Genomic DNA, 20,672 nt, shown 5'->3' with positions numbered 1-20,672 from the left:
TGATTTGAAATATAGTGTTTGATTTGAATTTTTGTTTAAATAGTAAAATTATTTTTACTTATGGTGCAAGGTTTAATATTATTGTAATAGCTTGGTAAAAATAATGTAAAACAATTTTGCATATGGTAAAATATGAGTATTTATAAAAAAAAATATATATATATATATGGTCAATAGTTACTTAAAAAAAAGATAACTATATGTGTTTACTTGTGAGGTTTTAGCTTTGAGTTTTGATTTTGAATAGTAAAATTTTGAATTGAAATTGTTGTTTGGTATGATATAAATATGTGTTGATGTGATGTTTTGAATGTAAAATTAGATTTTAGTGTAATAAAATAAATAAAAATTGAGTATTTGATTTGATGTTTTTGGAGGGAAAAAAAAAAAGTTGGAATAGTAAAATCAGTATAAAACCTGACAAGCAAACACTTAAATGACCTAAAATAGAAAATATATTTTAATGTGATGTTTTGTAAGAATAAATAATTTAATTTTATTGGAAGTCTGCCGAATCAATAGTGTTAATTTCAATTTAAAATAAAAAAAAAATCAAATAATTTCTACTTTCTCCCTCTTAACAAACTATTTAATTTTTTTATTTTGATCCGTCTCATAATAAAATATCAATTTCATTTTTTTTTTTATAGTAACTGCAGTATCTATAGAACATTATAAATACATTTTCAATTTACAATAAGTTACTATAACGTCATTACCAGTGTATTATACAATAAGGTTAATTTAGTCTTATACTAATATTTCTAAAATTTACGGACGGATAGATAAACATGGGAAGAATGGAGTATTTTCATACTATGTTTACTACTTACGAAAGAATTAATTTTTTCCAAATAATATTTTGTTTTTCTTTTTTGAAAAAAAAAAAACCTCCAAACTCAAATTTTAAATAAATTGATAAGAAACAGATAGGAATTAGTTAGTTGAATAATAGAAGAAATTTAATTTAGGATAGAATTGTGTAGTGCGTGGGAAGGCATGAGAAATGTATGTTTGTTTTTATTTATACGTTTGAAATACCATCACATTATTCATTCCGAATTAATTAAATAAATTTACAACAATAATAACACACGAAAAATGAAAGATATACGACTCAAATGCCTCTGCAATAGTCCCTCGGGTTTGGATGATCTTTTACAAATTATATATATATATAAATTAGTTTCTATTATTTAAATTTCATCATTTATTATTTCACCTTATAGTATTAAGTTTAAAAACAAATTAAGGGTGTGTTTGTTTGGGGGTTTGGATTTTGAGTTGGGATTTGAATAGTAAAAATTTTGAATTTGAATAGTTGTATGATGTGATATAAATAGGTGTTGATGTGATGTTTTGAATGTAAAATTGATTTTTAGTATAATATAAAAAATGAAAAATATGTGTTTGATTTGATATTTTTAGGGAAAAAATTGGATGAATAGTGTAAATTCAATCCAAAATCCCAAACAGGAATTGGATTTTAAATTTACTATTCATCTCATTTTTTCCCTAAAAAAATATCAAATTAAACACCTATTTTTTATATTTTATATTATACTAAAAATCAATTTTACATTCAAAACATCACATCAACACCTATTTATATAACATCATACAACTATTCAAATTCAAAATTTTTACTATTCAAATCTCAACTCAAAATTCAAACCCACAAAGAAACACACCCTTACTACATTTGCTTGGTATCTGATTTCAATTTATTTACTATGCATATTTTATAATTTTGTAAAAAAATAAATACTATTAGAAAATAATTCGAAAGAATGAAAAGAAATTTAAAAATTAGAAGTAAAAAACAAAGAATTAAGAGCTGAGAAAACTCTATTACGGGTGTGTCTCTTTTAGGATTTGGATTTTGAATTGACATTTGAATCTTAAAAAATTTGAATTTGAATAGTTGTATGATGTGATACAACTATACATGGATGTGATGTTTTAAATGTAAAATTGATTTTTAGTATAATATAAAAAATAAAAAATAGATGCTTGATTTTATACTCCCTCTGTCCCATAACAAAGTATTCATTTTCTTTTTTAGTAATTATACTATCTACATAACATTACAAATACCTTTACAACTTACAATATATTACACAAATGTCATTACCTTTATATCACACGTACTAATTTGGTCATTTCTATTTTATTTATACTATATCCCAATATAATGCTAATATTTTTAAAACTACGTGCAAAAAGCAAATGGATACTTATTTATGAGACGGAGAAAGTATTTTTTTGAAAAAAATTTATGTGAATAGTATAAATTGACACAAATCCTTCAAACAAACACACACGTAACAAAATATGACTATTAGAGGTTTTGTAAAGGATAATCCAAACCCCAACACCTCTAGGTACATCTGCCACGCAAGGTTAGTAGATCCGTTTTGTCGATCGCTTTATGCAAGTTTTTATAATAAAATATTTTAATTACTTCCTCCGTCCACTTACCATATTTATATTTACTTTTGGCGCGGTGTTTGAGAAACAATATTATTTTAATTATAATAAATAGTTAAAAATAGTGTAATGATATTTTTGTCCTTACTTTTTTTTGTGTAAAAGTAATGATGTGATGTAAAGTAAGGATATTTGTGGAAAAAAATTGGATATTTAATGAAATGTTTATTTTGTAATTGAACGTTCCAAAATAGAAATATGTAAACGTTGTAAGTGGACGGAGGGGGAGTATTATTTTTAATAAATAATGTATCACATTTTAAATGAAAAAAAAAGAAAATTTGATACATAACTTAATTTAACATAAATTTACTTAAGAAATAAAATATAAAAAGGTTATGTGCATTTTCAATAAAATATTATGCAATTTACTAACGTACAAATATAAATTAAAGATAACCTTCGAAAACATGCCAAAAGAGTAAGACTACGGTGTGTTTGTTGGGGTTTGGATTTTGAAATGAGATTTGAATAGTAAAATTTTTGAATTTGAATAGTCATATAATGTGATATAAATAAATGTTAATGTGAGTATAATATAAAAGATAAAAAATAGGTATTTAATTTAATATTTTTGGGGAAAAAAATGAGATGAATTAATTAGTATATTTGAGAGAAAATCCTCCAAAGGGTGTGTTTGTTTGGGGATTAGATTGGATTTACACTATTCATCAAAAATTTTTTCCCCAAAACTATCAAATCAAACACCTAGTTTTCATTTTTTATATTATACTAAAAATCAATTTTACATTCAAAACATCAAAACCTATTTATATCACATGATACAACTATTCAAATTCAAAATTTTTACTGTTCAAATCCCAACTCAAAATCCAAACCTCCAATCAAAAACACCCTTAAAAGTAAAGACAGTTCAAATATTCCATGGTAAAACGGGTCGGGTACGGTCGACCCGAACCCAACAATTAACCGAGCCAGAGCCGTAGAAGCCCTTTGCCCGTATCGTCGTCGTCGTCGGCTTCGGCTCCATCAGCGCGGCAGGCAAAATCGACAACGATGTCAGAAAGAGCTACTAGATATCGCATAGGATACGCCCTCGCCCCGAAGAAGGTCGACAGTTTTATCCAGCCATCGCTCCTCAATCTGGCCAAGGAGCGAGGGATCGACCTAGTCCCCATCCAGCTAACCAAGCCCTTGCTCGATCAGGGCCCCTTCGATTGCATAATACACAAATTTTCTCACCCCGAATGGATTGATCAATTGCAGGAATTCCTCTCGAAAAACCCTAATATTACTGTTATCGACCCCGTCCAATCATTCCAGCGCCTCCGCAGTCGAACCACCATGCTCCAAGTCGTTAGCCAGCTCAATATCACTACTCAAAATTCTCTCCGAATTCCCAACCAGATACTTGTCGAAAATCCTGACTCATTAGCCGGAATCGTTGCGTCAAAGAGCATCGAGTTTCCTGTGATTGCGAAGCCTGTTGCCGCGGACGGAACTGCTGACTCGCATCAAATGTCACTGATCTTCAACGAGGAAGGCCTGAAACAGCTGAGCTTAACCCCTCCATTTATATTGCAGGAGTTTGTGAACCATGGAGGTGTGATTTTCAAAGTGTACGTGGCCGGCCAGCACGTCCAATGCGTGAAGAGGCGATCGATGCCAGATATTTCCGAGGAGGATGCAACTGATAATGTGCTCTCATTTTCGCAGATATCTAATGCAACAGTGCACGATCAGGGTGTGAATGACCAGAGCGTAGCAAAGCTAATGGAGGCAGCTGAATTGCCCTCCATGGATTTTGTTAACGAAGTAGCCAGTCAATTGAGGCAGGCTTTGCAGTTGAATCTTTTTAACTTCGACATGATAAGAGATAGCAGAGCTGGAGATCAATATCTTGTGATCGACATAAATTACTTTCCAGGTTATGCAAAGTTGCCCTGTTATGAGACGATGCTGACTGATTTTTTCCTTGACATTTTGCAACAGAAGCAGAGTGTAGTTTCAGATGACTGCAAGCCGGCGTAGTTCCATAGTTCTTTCATCCAATATGGTGTAATAACAATGGCATTGCCATCTCCCCCATCTTGGTAGTTGTTAACTAGACAGTCGTCAAATAAATCCGTCGATGGGGAGCTGATTATGTGTCTTCAATTGTAAGGATCATAGCTCTTTGTGCTGTTTTACCTGTATGACGAATTCACTGTGGTTTTTCCTTGCTTGCATAGAATGAGGCTCGATTGTATGTGCGCAAAACTAGCTTGTTAAACTTGATGCTCTCAGATTTTAGTTGCAAAAATGAGGAGCATATCTTGTTAAGGCATGGTGATCAGTACAATGACTCCCGGGTTTTTGCATTGTTTCCTAAAAGTGATGAATACTTCCGGCATTTGTTCTTGTTAGAATAAGTCAATAATTTGTGGTATCTTCCATTCCATATACACGTGGGCAGTTTATCAAAGATCTTTCTTGAATTTATCCTGTGTTTTTTGGCTTAGTCAATAGGTAATCGACATGTATGGATGCTGCGGCTCAAGAACCTGCAGTTATCGATAGTAAAATAATGGTTGGCATGTATTATGTTTTCTATGTATACAGGCAATTCACTTATTTCCCTATCAAAGTAATGTGGGAGTTGGGAGAACTCGTCGTCTATATTCAGAAAATGAAGAAACTTCTGCTGCTATTCACCAGAAATCCATACAAGAGCATTCTCCCCCTATAAAATGGTGAAATCGATACCGGTCTCTCAACACTATTTCCCTATCATAGAGCTTCGACACCAGCTTAACAACGGAATGACAGTCTTGGCAAACCCGAAGATTCTTCACAATCCGAATTGGTTGAGATGGGGGAAGGGTGAGAAGTCCGAAAGCAAGTGCCAATCTTTCACTATGGAGATGCAAAGCTATTTCCTGCATATTTTCTTCTTCCACCAGTTGCAGCACTTCTGACTTGTTCGGCACATAGCCCGCAGACTTCAGTCTCGAAGTCATCTCCTCCAACTTTAGGTATATCTTCTTCGACATTGGATGGGTGTTGTCTCCTACTAGAAACTCGTGCACGGTGCCCTCCACCTCAATTGAACTGCAGCCGGCTTCTTTCTTCAGACCGGCATCTCTCATGCGCTTCCTCAGATCAGAAACTTTATCCCACTTCCCCGACTCAGCATAGATGTTGGACAGGAGCACATATGCTCCATGATTATCAGGCTCGATGTTGAGTAAATGGCTGCCGGCATGTTCGGCTAGATCAACGTTCTTGTAAAGTCTGCACGCCCCGAGCAGAGCCCCCCAAACAGATGCACCCGGGCTCATCGGCATCTTCTGGATAAACTCTGTGGCATCGTCCAGCTGACCTGCCCGGCCAAGAATATCAACCATGGCGGCATAGTGCTCCATACCAGGCGGAATCTTGTACACACTCTCCATTTGATGGAAGAACTCCCGGCCTTCCTCAACTAGCCCCGAATGGCTGCAGGCAGATAACAAATTGGTAAAAGTAACGGAGTTGGGCCTCACATTCGCTTCCTGCATTCGCTGGAACATCTCTACTGCATCCCTGCCTCGCCCGTGCATGCCCAGCCCGGCAATCATCGAGCTCCACACGAATACATCCCTCTTCTCAGCTGATTGGAACACTTCGCGGGCCTTCTGCAGATCGCCACACTTGGAGTACATATCAATCAGTGCTGTAACAAGGTAACAATTCAACCTCACAACTTCCTTCCTTGTATATACATGGATCCACCCTCCCAACTCCATTGCCCCTAGCCGCGAACATGCTGATAAAGCACTAACTAATGTTACTTCATCAGGTTTCGCAGCCTTGCTAAGCTGCAACTCGTGGAAAACTGCTATGGCTTCCTTCGGTCTACCATTCTGTTCATAGCCTGAGATCAGAGCATTCCACGCTGCAATGTCCTTGCGAGGCAGCGAATCAAAGAGCTGTCTAGCTGCGCTGAAGTCCCCTATCCTCGCATAACCGGCTATCATCGTTGTCCATGAAATGATATCCTTGTCCACCATATTGTCGAAAAATAGCCTCGCTTGCTCCATGCTGGAGCACTTGGTGTACATATCAAGAACTGCATTCCCCAGAATGAGGCCCATGCCGATGCCATTGTTCTCTATGTAAGAATGCAACCACCTGCCAAGCTCTGCATCTCCTGTCTTCCCGCAGGCAGATAAAACACCCACCATGGTGACATCGTTTGGTATGACACCTGCCTCCTCCATTCTGCGGAAAAAGTTCACTGCTTCATCAGGGTATTCGTTCTGGGCAAGGCCATTGATCATGGAGTTCCAAGAAACAACATCCCTTTTAGGCATGCTCCAGAAAACCTGAAGCGCCATGTCCAAGCATCCGCATTCCATGTAGAAGTGAATCAGGCAGTTGTTCACGAACAAATCGGAGCTTAAACCCTCCTTTATCACCATCCCTTGAACTGCCTTCCCAAGCCGCAGATCAGAAAGCTTGGCGGAGGCTTTGATCACGAAAGGGTAGGTGAACTTGCTGGGCCTCTCGACGCTCTCATGGAGCAAACGAACGAACATGGAGATGCTGCGAGTGACGTAGGGGGAGGCGGCGTATGCGCGAATAAGGGTATTCCAAGAATAGAGATTCGGGTGGGGAATTTGGTCGAACAGGTCGCGGGCGTAGTGAAGGCTGGGGGAGTGAGACAGAGCAGCGGAATGAAGGAGCTTGCTGGCGGAGAAGGGGTCGAAGAAAAGGCCGAGACGAAGCATCCGTGCGTGGATTTGCTTCAGCTGCTGCACATTTGAGCATTGATCGATGAGGGTAATGGTGGGGTGAGTCGCCCAGTAACGGTGGTCTTTTGGGAAATTGATGAGAGGAGCAGGCGGCGCCGCCATCATCTGATCAGACTTCAGAGCTTTTGGGTTGGATGTGTGGATTATTGATAAAGAACACTACTTTTGTTTCTTGGACCGGTGTGGATAAATTGGTAAAACCCAATAAACCTCCCTTTTCTCCAAAGCGGGCTCGAGGTCCTTTTGTTCTTTCTTCTTCTTCGTTTCCAGAGGACACCCAAAGAATCACCAATTTGAAGTTTCAGTTCTTTAATGGCTGGCAACGGTAACGTCGCCCCCTCGAACCCTAGCCCGGCTCCTAAAATTCTCTTGTCAAAGCCTGGGCTTGTTTCCTCGAGTCGTGGCAGAGGCGGTGGCGGTGGTGACGATGACTCGACGGCGCTTCGCTATCGGCTTCCATCCATAGGTTCTCTCAATCTCATTTCGGACTCTTGGGAAATCCAGATCGATCGTTTTTTACCAGTTACGATTGTCTTCATCTTCCTCCCATTCTTCCTGATGGTTTTTCCACACACTCATATATATATATATATATATATTTCTGCTGATATATGTGTTAATTTAATCGTGCAGTTTTTGACGGATAACACCGAGTTCACCGTGGTGGGTGTGATTGGTCCGACAGGGGTGGGAAAGTCGACCATTTTGAATGAAATTTATGGCTTTGATTCTTCTTCACCTGGTATGCCATTGTAACATATGTCGTCTGTTCAACTAATCTTGTATGGAACTTGGAGCTTGCTCATTGTTTCTGTGATCTTTTATCAGGAATGCTGCCCCCATTTGGTGTTCAAACCGAAGAAACAAGGGCGCTAGCTAGACATTGTACGCTTGGAATTGAACCCAGAATTTCGTCGGAAAGGATTATACTTCTTGATACTCAGGTTTACTATTTTGTTCATTCCCCCAGAGCTCGTTGCGTAGAGTTTATGTGAAGCTATATGGTTGGGAATGACTTACAATATATGATCTGCAGCCTGTGTTTAGCCCTTCAATTTTAGCAGAGATGATTAGACCTGACGGTTCATCTACCGTTCCCATTATAAGTGGTGAATCCTTGTCTGCGGAGCTAGCCCATGAGTTAATGAGTATCCAGGTCGGAAATCTTCATTTGCAATTTTGTGAACTTGTTATATGCAGATTTTCTAAATGGGGTTAACTTTTTCTGCCTTTGCTGCAAGGAATTATTCTAGCTCGGCGTCCTTCTTGCATCTATTTGTCACATACTCATTGTGGTGTCCGAGGGAGTTCATGATGCTAGCATGTGGCATCTGATGTCGACGGTATTTATTTAATTTATACCTTACATGTTCTTCATGTCCATTATTTAACTACTTCGGTTGTTCGGCTTGGTTTAAATAGAAGTTTTGAAAGTTTCGAAAATAGTATTTGAAGTGATTTTGGAAAAAGATACTATGTGAAGTATTCATTTCTTTTTTTATGATTCTTTTTTCTTGTGCTGCTACTTTGCCAAAATATATAATACGGGATCACTTGCCTAGCCCATTTCCTCTCATGCAGGTGGATTTATTGAAACACGGCATACCGGATCCGGCTTCTGTAACACTTTCTCATCCACAGAGCTATGACAAAGAGAAAAGCAGCAATCTATTGGAGAGCAGAAATGAATACATTGCTTCTCCAATTTTTGTGCACACAAGGTTACTTGCACGAACCATTAACATCATCCTGCAAATAAATGCAAAGTTTTAGTAGTTATAAGGGAATTGCTCTTTGATTTTCTTCTTGTGCTTAGGCTTCAAAACCTAGACAATGTGGTATTCACTTCTGCTCGAATGAAGAAGGCACTTGCAACATACTTCCGCGATTCTTCATTTATAAGATCAGCAGCAGCCGAAGAAGCAGCAAAAGATGGTTGCCCTTCCGAGGCCGACGATGACGAGCTAAAGCTGTTTCTTGTTCCATTAGAGGCTAAAGAAGGGTCCCCCCGGCTGCAGCACGAAAGCTGTTCTTCTGTTCTATGGAAGCTGAGAGATCAGGTTCCATCCTCCTCCTCCCTCTTTCTCTATGTAATTATCACTACCACCACTACTACTACATGACTATGTTTGCAGGTTTTATCGATGAGTGTCCCCTCCTTTTCAAGGACTATTAACGAGCGTGACTGGTTGAAGAATTCTGTCAAGATATGGGACCTCATCAAGAACTCTCCAATCATAGCTGAATATTGCTCCACACTTCAAAATTCTGGCTTATATAGGAAGTAGTAACAGCTAGTATTAGTAATGTCGAGACATGGAGAATATAATTTGCATTGATGATAATTAAATAAATCACAAAAGAGATTAGGGCCAGTCGTGGGGTTGATCCCTATTGGGGTTATGTTATTACATTATTAATGTCATCCTCTCCAAATCCCTACCACTCCTTTCTTTCTCTCTTTTTAAAAAAAATAAAAATTGAATCTTTTTTGTTTTTATGTATGTATTTGTGGATTCAGTTGTTTGCTTGCTTACGCTTCTCCATTTGGCCTTCTCGTTAGAACGAGGATGTGATATATTTTATATATATGTATATATATTTCTCTTCAGGCACCACTTCTCGCCGATTAAGGCATGTCTTCATGCCGGGCCCCGTCTGCCATGATAAGGGTTCCCAAAGCTTCCTTCTTTCCCCGCAACACCACCACCACCGGTGTTTCCGCTTATAAATTCAGGTCCGTTTTAGGTCAGCTTGTGCCGAAATTTGGTGTCTCCGCCTCTTTAAGTTCCGTTGTTACCTCCGGTAATGCGATCGCCGCCGCAGCGGCGGCCGGTTCGGGCTCTGTTCATGGAGCGGTGACGTCAGCAATTACTCAGGTAGCGGTGACTGCTGTGGCGATTGTTTCGGGTGCTTGCCTTTCCACCAAGGTGGATTTTCTGTGGCCCAAAGTTCAGGAGCAACCAGGTACCCTCTAATATTTCCTCTTCTTCTTCTTCTTCTTTGATTAAAAGCGTTTTCTGCCATAGAATTGTAAAATACCGTCTATGCAACATCCTTTGTGTTGAGGACATAGAAATTGAAATCATTTTCAGAAAATTAAGGGTTCTATGTTAAGCACTCCTATCCTATATATCTGGTGCAGGCTCTCTTGTTCTGGATGGCGTCGACGTCACCGGGTACCCCATATTCAATGATGAAAAGGTTTATCATCTCTACTTGTACCTGTTAATGGCAGTAAAAAGCGACATGTTGTAGTGCCGCTAAGATTCTGAATATGTGAAGGCAGGTGCAAAAGGCAGTGGCTTTTGCCAAGAAAGCTCACCATGGCCAAACAAGGATGACAGGAGATCCCTACTTATCACACTGTATTCACACTGGAAGGATTTTAGCAGCATTAGTTCCGTCAACGGGTAAAAAAGTACGTCAGTCATGTTCTTGGGAAATTCTATGTTTGTTTTTCCAATTAAAACTTTATGCTTTGGGCTTTATGTTTGTATTCATCAGACGTGAGCCGCCTGATATCGTAAGTATGCAGCTCTGTGAATTTTCTTTGATTCTGTTTATATTAATGTATGCGTGGTTTTACGTAGGCTGTTGATACTGTTGTTGCTGGAATCCTCCATGACGTAGTTGATGATACTGGTGAGAATTTGGACACCATAGAGGGAGAGTTTGATGTTGATGTTGCAAAGTTGGTAGCTGGAGTTTCCCGCATAAGTTATATTAATCAGGTATGACATTTTATACAGGAATTACAAATTTATGCCAAAGATCTTGTTTCCATATCATAAATAGTGTAACTTCTCTAGAGAGTTTATTTTAACCACCACAAAATTAGTCTAGATAATTCTTAGAAACTGAATTTACATCTTGATGTATTGATGTTGAGATTGCCAGTTCCATTAGTATGTTTCTGCGGGTATTTTCACAATCTGTTCGTTTACTTTATTGACTGGTTGATTAGAACCTGAATGCATTTTTCCACCAGCTACTTCGCAGGCACCGTCGATTGAATTTAGGTCAAGCAACTCTCAGCCATGAAGAGGTGTGCTTTTAATGTTGTGTTGTCACTATAAGTGGGGAAAGGATCTTTTAAATGATTGACATTTTGATAACCCACACATTATCTCCTTTCTCATGTATGGTAACTTGTACTATTGAGAATGGAAACAATAGTTGAAATGATGAATTAACCTGATTGCCAATCAAGCTCAACTGCTTTGCTATTGCCAGCAACAAGGGCATACCATTTTTATTTGGGCATCTCATTTCTCAAATATCTTGAATGGTTCACAATGCTTTTGAGATCTTAGACTTCATATTGATCTCTTTGTTCATATCTCTTATAGAAATCTCCATATTCTAAAATTTCACGGTGTTAAAAATTTCTAGATGGTCTTTCGGGATTGAATTATTGTACCAACATCAACTCTGGCATGTTTCTCATGATGTTACTGTGCAAATATGGAGCATTATACCAAACTATTTACCTAGTGCAATATTGTTCACTGAAGAAAATTAACTGTCTAAAGTCATATAAAGCAAGCTCTGAACTAATTCAGGTCCTTGTTATTATACATTTATGTTATAATGATAAGTTGATAATGCTAGTATGTTTCACACTATTTTTTTTTCGCTAGGCAAATAATTTGCGGGTGATGTTGCTGGGCATGATTGATGATCCGCGGGTGGTTCTTATAAAGCTTGCTGATCGTCTTCATAACATGAGAACAATGTACTTTTCTATACTTTCTATTGCTTTATATGCTCCAATTGATATGTTACACATTTGTTTCCGTAGCTGTTGAATAGTATATTTTGTAACAGGATATTTATCAGTATGTAATTTCTATCAATTTGTCGAAGTATTTCCTAGTCTATATCTCAGCATTTAACAGTTTTAGGATAGTAAATATACTTGATTTCTTATCTTGTTATTGCATGCACTGTCCTTAATTACTGACTTTATTCTACTCGAGGAAAAATCATTTGGTATTGATTACATGGTTTGAAGGCTATTATTTTGGGCACCTTTTCTCTTGTTAGTGTTGTATTCATACGGTTGATTGATTTACGATAATGATGGCTCATCTAGCAATGGTGCATCGAGTAGGGCATCATGAGCTTCCTCTCAAGTAGAGATGGAGATGATGATTGATTCATTTGATATCTTTGATGCAATTTGAACACTATGGTCTCTTATCTTCATTCGACTATACAGATTGTAGAATGCTATTTTGAAGAGGATAGTATGCAATTAATTAGCTCTCTTTACCGCAGAAGCCTAATTCAGTATTTCAGTTGATCTCCTAAAACATGAAGTTCTGTACATCACATTACTGTTATGTATCTTTTATAGATATGCGCTGCCTTCTGCCAAAGCTCAAGCTGTGGCGCAGGAAACATTAGCTATTTGGTGTTCCCTAGCTTCTAGATTGGGACTATGGGCTCTAAAAGCTGAACTTGAAGATCTTTGTTTTGCTGTCCTTCAGGTTACCCTTCTTTGTCTTTTTAATATATGATTATTCAGGAAAGAGAAATGATGGTCCAGAAACCGGGAAACATTCTTCACTGCTAATTTAGGTCAATATACACTGCACAGCCTAAAGTATTTTGTCAAATGCGAGCTGATTTGGCTTCTATGTGGAGCCCAATCAACAAGGAGGCCTGCCACTTAAGAAGGGAGCAAGTGAAATCTAACGATGTGCAGTTTCATAATAGTAAGGAACACACAGATTGGGATGACCAAAACACTAGCATGAAGGTAAGAATTGTGATGTCGTATTGTCTTTGAAGTCATTAATTATTATATTTATAAGTGCTCTTTCAATCCTCAGATTCTTCTTCAAGCTGTACTTCCATTTGATCTCTTACTGGACAGAAAAAAGCGCATAAATTTCTCTAACAATCTCACTACGAACTTGGATACACCAAAGGTTGTGAGAAATGCTTCCATTGCCTTGGCATCACTGGTTGTTTGTGAAGAAGCACTGGAGCGGGAGTTATTTATTTCAACATCGTAGGTTTCGCTCTAAACAATATAATTTCAACGTGTTAATGGATAAAAGTTTAAATTGTTATCTACCTATATTTTGCAGCTATGTTCCAGGAATGGAAGTGACTTTATCCGGACGCCTAAAAAGTTTGTATAGCATTTATAGTAAGGTATTGACAGAATTCTAGGTCTTAAATATGTAATAACTGCAGTAATTGTCATTTATCTTTCACCAAATTCACTGTCTAATTACGATCATAAGCCTGTGTAAGCTGAAGAGAGAATTCCCATGAGTGGATATTATATGATGATATTGACCCACTAGAGAACAAACTTGGTCATTATTTTATTCTAATGGTATAGGATATCGAGTTTAGCTTACTTTTCGTAGAAATAGATTTTGTTTATGTTTCCCTTTGCTACATCTGTCATCATGTTCAAAGCACTATTTAAAATTATAGCCTTTTAACATCTTGGTTTTGATAGTTATTAATTGACCATAAAGTTTTTGATTCATAATCCATAGATGAAGAGGAAAGATGTCGGCATTGATAAGGTATATGATGCTCGTGCATTAAGGGTGGTTGTTGGGGATAGAAATGGAACGTTGCACGGGCAGGCAGTCCAGTGTTGTTACAATCTTCTTAACATTATACACAGGTATGTGTGTGAGGTCTTATTTCCTTTGTTCTATGCTTGTGTTATGCTCGGTTGATTATTTTTCTGGTTAAAGCGATGCGAATCGGCTAAAGGTTCTTTTTCTTTTGGTCTAGATTATGGACACCAATTGATGGGGAGTTTGATGATTACATTGTCAATCCAAAACCAAGTGGCTACCAGGTCAATTTTCATTTGCCACGTGTTCTATTTCTTTTTTAATTCCTTCTTTTCAAGATATAAATGTCTTTTATTCACTGCTGACTTGGCTTGCCCTGACTTTTCCTATTTCTCAGTCACTTCATACTGCAGTACAAGGTCCCGACAACTCTGCATTGGAAGTTCAGATAAGAACTCATGTATGAAGCTTCTTTGAATGTGCATCAGTATTAGCTTGGAAACAATCTCTTTTACACGAAACATTTTTACTTTTTTGTCTCTTCAGAGGATGCATGAATATGCGGAGCATGGGTTGGCCGCACATTGGCTCTATAAGGAAACTGAGAGTCTTTTGCCCTCCAATAGCAGTGTAGCTGTTAGCGAAGACTCCTCAAATTTCTCAAAGGAAATGGAAGATCAACATTCTGCTGAGAATGGCGTGTTAATGAAATACAGCTCACTTAAAGCAGGCCATCCAGTTCTTAGGGTCGAAGCTGATCAGTTACTTGCTGCAGTAATAGTCAGGTATAATCTCTAGATCATCTTCTGTAACTATGAATGGATTTGACCCGACTAACTTGCCCATAAATCACTCGATCTTCCAGAGTAGACAGTGATGGAAGAGAGTTACTTGTTGCTGTCAGCTTTGGGCTGACAGCTTCTGAAGCAGTAGCCGAAAGAAGATCTTCTTACCAAGTAAAGCGATGGGAAGCTTATGCAAACTTGTACAAAAAGGTAATATTAATTAGATTCTGTAGTTATTATTCAGGCATATCTGCTATATTAGGTTAGTATTTTCATTTATCTACTTTGTACCATGGTTATATTTAATCCCTGATTCCATTATTAATAAAAATAACTCAGAATTTCTCTCTAAATGTAACACGTAGTAACCGGAGGCAGCTGTTCACTAGTGTAGTGTATAAGTTTACCAAGTTCAAATTTTTTCTTGGATGCTAGTTTTTTAGTCGATAACTTTTAAAGAATAAGAGTAATAGTAGATCGACCTGATAATGATCTGTGTGCATTTTTCGACTAATATGGTTTTGTCGACTACAATTTGATCGATGCTAATTGCAGGTGTCTGATGAGTGGTGGTGTGAACCTGGTCACGGGGATTGGTGCACCTGCTTGGAAAGATACACCCTTTGTCGAGATGGTATATATCACAAGGTTGGTTATTTCAGGTTTTGTAGTTATTCCCATATCAAAATTGTCTCAACTTATTGGAGAATTATTCTTGTACCGCTGTGCTGCACAGAAAGACCAGTTTCAGCGACTATTGCCGACTTTCATCCAAGTCCTCGAACTGACAGATGGAGAAGAAACCGAATACTGGAACGTCGTCTCTGATGTTTTCGAGGGAAAGCCTATTGCTTCCGACTTATCCAGTTCAAGTTACAAGGAGAAGCCTAGTTTCGCCTTCAATTCGTCTTCGGAAACTGGCATCATCAACAACAAGGCATGGCTTCTTCACTATGATGTCTGTCATCGTCTTCCTCATTCTCAGGCTGGTCTAAATTTTGCTTGAATGGCGCAGGTACTATTGCTGCGGACAATGCTCCAATGGGAAGAGCAACTGCACTCAGAAGTAGGGCTCCAACAGTCAAATGTTGGCAGTGGCAGTGGGGACGACAATGGCAGGAGAAACAAGGGCCTGCTGTCTCTGGGGGAAGTCGCGGTTGTGTGTTGGCCACACGGCGGGATAATGAGGCTGAGGAATGGGAGCACGGCTGCAGACGCTGCTACGAGGATAGGACTCGAAGGGAGGCTTGTTTCCGTAAACGGGCAACTCGTACTCCCCAACACGTTGCTGAAAGACGGCGATGTAGTCGAAGTCATGAACCATGCGTTGCCGGAAAAGCTTAGGAGGTAATGATAATATGTACAAAGGCTTCTACCATTTTGTTTAGTATCCATCTCTCTCTATTGATGCCTTTGGAAAATAGGTGATGCCGTTGCCTCAAATGTAAATGGTTTTGATAAACTCCCTACCACACATTTGGTATCATTTATTGGATCGTAGATTATTTCTCTTCGCCCAAGCTAGCAAATGCAAACGTGAGCGTCAAACACGATGCCTTGTAGAGAGGAGACTAATAGAGAATGTAAGGTAAAAATGGACTAGGAAAACTTAGATTTGATCCATTAATAAGCTTCATAGGGGCCAAACTTTCCAGGGAACTTGAAGCTCAAAATGGGGCGAATACCATATTGGCCGGTGCCTGATAAAGAGGCATTATCGACTGGTTTGGGGCTTGTGGAAAACAATGGTGTCTCCCCCTAGAGTACAAACTGACTAACCTCAATGGAGCCTTAAACAAGAGCAAGTATCATTTGCCACTTGTACTTGTGAGCTATGAATCAACCATTGGAGTGGGATTAGATTCAGAGGATTTGACTTCTTCTTCAGTTGTTTCCATTTTAACTGTTGCTTCGTCGTCAACTTCAGCTTCTTGTGCCTCAGCCATTACTTCATCCTTGTCACCTATTGAGGGTTCAACTCCATTTTCCACTGAACTGCTCTGAGGCTGCTGGGTAATGTGACTTTCTTGAAAGGATCCATTAGAATTTTGTATCGTTGTAGGCGCAGATTGATCGGTTGATTTTGTCAATGCAGATGTGACCAATAGATTCTGCATAAGAAAATAATCGGTTATGCCAATGCAAGTGTAGCTGCAGCATAGACTGAACCCAAAATTGATAAATCAACTAGCTAGTGTACATGATAGAGAAGATACTGATTCATAAACCATCACTAGATAGTTAAATTTTGGTATATTTGCTGATAAACTTCTATATCAACAGAGAAGTTAACAATTAAGCCAAATTTCAATTGACTGAATTGTATCCCTTGTTTCAGTTGGTATTTTTTCTTCCTTCCGTCAAATGTTGAGCAATATTAATACCTTTTCTAGAGCCAAAGAAAGCTTGGATAGTTTGGGATAGATACTTCTTGCAGTCAACAGGATCTGTTCAGAACATAATGTTTGTCAGTGCAACTTAAGAAGTCGAAGGAAATCAAATTGGATAGTGTATATGTGTATGCATATGCTCAATCTCAGACAACAATTGAAAGGATGAAGGAAAAATGTGACCCTCTGCATCGAAAAACTGATGCTTCCAGGGAAGAATGCAAGTGAAGAAATAAGCCAACACAAATGATAGCATGATCACCTCACAAAGCCTTTGCAAAGTGAATGGAGGGCCCTCGTAGAAGCAATAAAGTGCTGCAAAAGAATTTGTGCACGCTTTAGAATGTAAGTGTAATAACTAAAGTTAATAGAAGCAAACAAAGTCAGAAGAAATATGCTGTGCAGTCATCATGCCTACATCTTTGTATAAAATAATATATAAAAGAGATGAAACCAGACAGTGATTTCCACGAGCAACAAATAACCAATCAAACTCCCTCAAACGATGACCAAATTAAAGTGTTACCCGATATTACTATCTAAAATTTCGATATTACTTGTTGTCAAGGTCGAGAAATTAAATTCTTTGAAATAAGGAAACCATTAAATAAAGGATTCATCAGCTCCCCCACGCCAACCTTGTCACGTGGAAAATAACCTTCTAACACACTTACTAATGAGACACAAACATATAGGTTGAATATTATCCTGCTTCTGCGCAATACTCCTGATAAAATTATGATGAAGGAAGCCTTTCAACCATACGAAAAACCAACTATTAGAAAAGATAGCTAGAAACAAACTTCTGTGGCGGATTATCATGTAATATCTTGTTGCTCTGTCAGAGAAAAAAAAAAATGACATCCTGTCTACTTCTACACAGGTAAATTGAGGTGACTGGGAATTACCATCATCCAATCTTTTCACCAACTCCTCGAAGGTTTCTCCTAATGTGGAAATCTGCTGCTCAGTGGTCATTTTAGCCTCAGGATATTCTGAGAGGACCTTTAACATAGAACGTACAAAACAAAGAATATTATAATACATGAAAGAAAATTTCAAGATGAAACACAATAAAACCTAGAACAATCATTACCATCCTCTAACCAACTGCCTCTGGAAGCTGGCAAAAGAAATGGAAATGCATCTTTTAAAATATTAATGTGTTGATAACCCAGTATACAACCCCATACCTGCTTAAGAGAGTAAGACAGAACACTCCTCAACTTTTCCCAGTCCAACCTAAAATTATGCAAGTACAATGTTAATCACGCCGAAGCAAAATGAGATAGTTACTATATCTACATACACACACATTAAAGGTGTGCATATACAGAGAAGTGTGCCGTGTATGATAGAATATTTTCTCAGTTAGCTGCAACTACACATAATTTCAATTGCAAGATGATATTGTAGCCATATGCTCTAGTTAGTTGTGCATGTTCCTTGTTCACAAAAAGGGTAAGGAAATCACTGTAGATGCTAAGGGGAGAGGGGTGGGAAAGAAAAAGATGTAGCCAGAAAGAAGATAGCAAATATTTTACATTTTGCCAACAAAAAAACAAGAACAAGCTGGTTGCAATGCCACAGATTGCAAAAACATTTACTGGCAGATATTTATACACAGATGGGTAGATGGTGCAGTTTATTCAGTATGGACATACATGGATTTATCTAATAACCTTTGAAGTACCTAAGACGTATAAAGATTAACGATATCTTCAAAAAAAGAAAAAAAATCTTAGCTCCAGTACAAACTAGTACAAATGCATGATTGCAAATAACATACGTTATAGCACAATCAATGATCCTCGCTACTTTTACAAACAAAAAGACTCAGACAATTAAATGATCCAAACCTTGACAAAAATGCTGAGTGAGATTGCAGAGTTCCGTTAGTTGTCCTAACTTTCCATGAAAAAATTTAAAGGTCTGAAATGTTTGTGAGTATCTAAGAAAAAATTATATCAATCAGAACAGCATACCAAAATTTCCCTGTTGATGCACTTGTTTCCAATGCACTTCTTACTTCCTCTGCTGAAAAACCGGGTGAAGATTCTGTAGCTCTGTGATTTCCAGCAATACAGATTTAATCCAGCTAGTGATAAGATACTCTTAACAGAAATCATGCGGCAACGGTTAACAGAAAAATGAAGCTGACACATATAAACACTAAGTTGTAGATGAATACAAAGGAATGAAGAGAAACAAAACATATTCTTAAGAACACTTAGTTGCAGATGAATACAACGGAAAGAAGAGAAACAAAACATATTCTTATGATAGGAAACTCAACATTAGAAATAAGAAGTCCAATTTAACCCAAAATTCAATTTCTCCCCCTTTCTTGCTAGCACACGCTCGTAGAACATTCCATCTATTATATTCGAAACTAATATAATTGCAAAATGTCCCGCACTTTGAATTAAGTAGTTTCCAAATAAACATACAGGCCTAATTCTATCGAAGCTAGTGCACAACTTAATTATGTATTTTGCTGGTGTAGTAATTAAAACAACTCATAGGTATGTTTACTACATGGGTTTAGTTGGGATTATTTAATCAAATGCACCAAACACACCTTCAGAATTCTAATTAACCATCCCCTAGATCTATTGAGCATAAGGATTTAAACTAAAAGTAGCCTAAGAAGACAAACTAAAATAAACTAAAGGGAAGATAGCTTCGAAAAAACGGCGTGAATGGTAATTGGTTCAATGAACGGCTCGAAGACTAGATCAGAGTTTCCACTGCAAATCCTTAAGCAAAGAGTTCATCACCTACGTCTATATTCCATATCCCGACATCACATATACTTTATGAGGCGAGATTCCTCAGCAGATTACCTTAGTTAAAAATACTCCAATGTACAGAGCTCAAAGCAGAACGAATAATAATTCAATTACTAACAAACGAAAAAAAGAAATCGCGAAAATTTAGTGTACCCCACCCATCATTGGGTAGCTGAGAGAGTCGATTTTCCTGATTCTCCTCCTCAACGGAATTCTGAGCAAGCAGATTCGGCGGCGCGTCCATGCGTCGATGTGGAAGGGGAGGAGAGCTAGGTCAGGGCAGCAACAGGAAAGCAGATGCTTGCAACGCCGGCCTCACTGGTACTGGAACTGAAAGAAGTGTCCGACTCCACCTGGTGCAAAAGTAGAGCACATAAACTCTTCACCTTCTCCTTCCCATTTCTAGACATCACCACATCCCCGCGATCTTCTCTGAATTGTATTTCTCGCTATTTTTGAAATGGCTTAGAATTGGATTGGATCAACATCAGGCCCGCTCCACTAAAATGGGCCGGGGGAATCTGCCTGAACCGGTCTCAAACCGGAACCGGCCCAAAAAGATTAAGACTTGGCGTGTGTTTGTTCGTGGGTTTAAATTATAGAAAAAAAAAATTGAATTTAAATAATTATTTAATGTGATATATATATATATATGAATATAATAATTTAATGTAAAATTTGATTATTTTTTTAAAAACAAATACAAATCTTGTGAAATTCCAGAGGACACAACAAAACAAAGAAGATTGGGACGGGACATATAAGCAGAGGATGACAATGAGTTTTACGTATCCAAACTCATAGGATTCGGGATCCATTCCAAAAGGTCAACTGTACTTTGTAAGTATATTTCATAAATAAATACTGATATAATATAAAAATTCAAACATTAAACAATATTTTCAATCAAACATCCATATAACAG

The 20,672-nt window shown here is 37.8% G+C and overlaps 5 protein-coding genes across 8 annotated transcripts; 3 read left to right on the top strand and 2 right to left on the bottom strand.

Moving 5' to 3' along the window:
* The first annotated feature begins 3,409 nt into the window (after window positions 1–3,409).
* Window positions 3,410–4,493, top strand: LOC127259724 (inositol-tetrakisphosphate 1-kinase 1-like). Its single transcript, XM_051287276.1, has one exon. It carries the CDS (start codon window positions 3,508–3,510, stop codon window positions 4,480–4,482), a length of 975 nt encoding a protein of 324 aa, XP_051143233.1. The 5' UTR covers window positions 3,410–3,507; the 3' UTR covers window positions 4,483–4,493.
* Window positions 4,494–5,141: 648 nt separating this feature from the next.
* LOC127259722 (pentatricopeptide repeat-containing protein At2g29760, chloroplastic) lies at window positions 5,142–7,331 on the bottom strand. Its single transcript, XM_051287274.1, has one exon. It carries the CDS (start codon window positions 7,329–7,331, stop codon window positions 5,142–5,144), a length of 2,190 nt encoding a protein of 729 aa, XP_051143231.1.
* A 207-nt stretch (window positions 7,332–7,538) lies between these two features.
* LOC127259723 (uncharacterized) lies at window positions 7,539–9,498 on the top strand. Its single transcript, XM_051287275.1, has 7 exons — window positions 7,539–7,748; window positions 7,860–7,968; window positions 8,055–8,170; window positions 8,263–8,382; window positions 8,480–8,569; window positions 8,808–8,947; window positions 9,043–9,498. The coding sequence occupies exons 1-7, from the start codon at window positions 7,539–7,541 to the stop codon at window positions 9,347–9,349; spliced, it is 1,092 nt and encodes a 363-aa protein (XP_051143232.1). The 3' UTR covers window positions 9,350–9,498.
* LOC127259721 (uncharacterized) lies at window positions 9,143–16,079 on the top strand. 3 transcript variants are annotated; one of them, XM_051287271.1, is made up of 19 exons: window positions 9,143–9,286; window positions 9,839–10,193; window positions 10,372–10,430; window positions 10,516–10,647; window positions 10,820–10,960; window positions 11,218–11,274; window positions 11,870–11,964; window positions 12,589–12,721; window positions 12,832–12,993; window positions 13,067–13,248; window positions 13,328–13,394; window positions 13,751–13,884; window positions 13,998–14,064; window positions 14,178–14,240; window positions 14,327–14,565; window positions 14,646–14,775; window positions 15,121–15,213; window positions 15,302–15,502; window positions 15,581–16,079. In XM_051287271.1, the coding sequence occupies exons 2-19, from the start codon at window positions 9,863–9,865 to the stop codon at window positions 15,914–15,916; spliced, it is 2,622 nt and encodes an 873-aa protein (XP_051143228.1). In that variant the 5' UTR covers window positions 9,143–9,286; window positions 9,839–9,862; the 3' UTR covers window positions 15,917–16,079. The 3 variants fall into 3 exon arrangements, with proteins under 3 accessions (XP_051143228.1, XP_051143229.1, XP_051143230.1); XM_051287272.1 differs by lacking the exon at window positions 11,218–11,274; XM_051287273.1 differs by lacking the exon at window positions 9,143–9,286 and having other exon boundaries at window positions 10,050–10,193; window positions 10,512–10,647.
* Window positions 15,746–20,193, bottom strand: LOC127259725 (uncharacterized). 2 transcript variants are annotated; one of them, XM_051287277.1, is made up of 8 exons: window positions 19,906–20,193; window positions 18,941–19,021; window positions 18,815–18,859; window positions 18,149–18,197; window positions 17,864–17,960; window positions 17,218–17,270; window positions 16,950–17,012; window positions 15,746–16,676 (listed from the first exon to the last, which is right to left on the bottom strand). In XM_051287277.1, the coding sequence occupies exons 1-8, from the start codon at window positions 19,989–19,991 to the stop codon at window positions 16,398–16,400; spliced, it is 753 nt and encodes a 250-aa protein (XP_051143234.1). In that variant the 5' UTR covers window positions 19,992–20,193; the 3' UTR covers window positions 15,746–16,397. The 2 variants fall into 2 exon arrangements, with proteins under 2 accessions (XP_051143234.1, XP_051143235.1); XM_051287278.1 differs by lacking the exon at window positions 18,815–18,859 and having other exon boundaries at window positions 19,906–20,192.
* Window positions 20,194–20,672: the final 479 nt, after the last annotated feature.

The sequence above is a fragment of the Andrographis paniculata genome, unplaced genomic scaffold (genome assembly GCF_009805555.1).
Source record: "Andrographis paniculata isolate CXL003 unplaced genomic scaffold, ASM980555v1 Contig60END, whole genome shotgun sequence".
NCBI classification, from domain to species: domain Eukaryota; kingdom Viridiplantae; phylum Streptophyta; class Magnoliopsida; order Lamiales; family Acanthaceae; genus Andrographis; species Andrographis paniculata.
The sequence above is the reverse complement of the archived record's forward strand: the minus strand, read 5'-3'. Positions and strand labels throughout refer to the sequence as shown.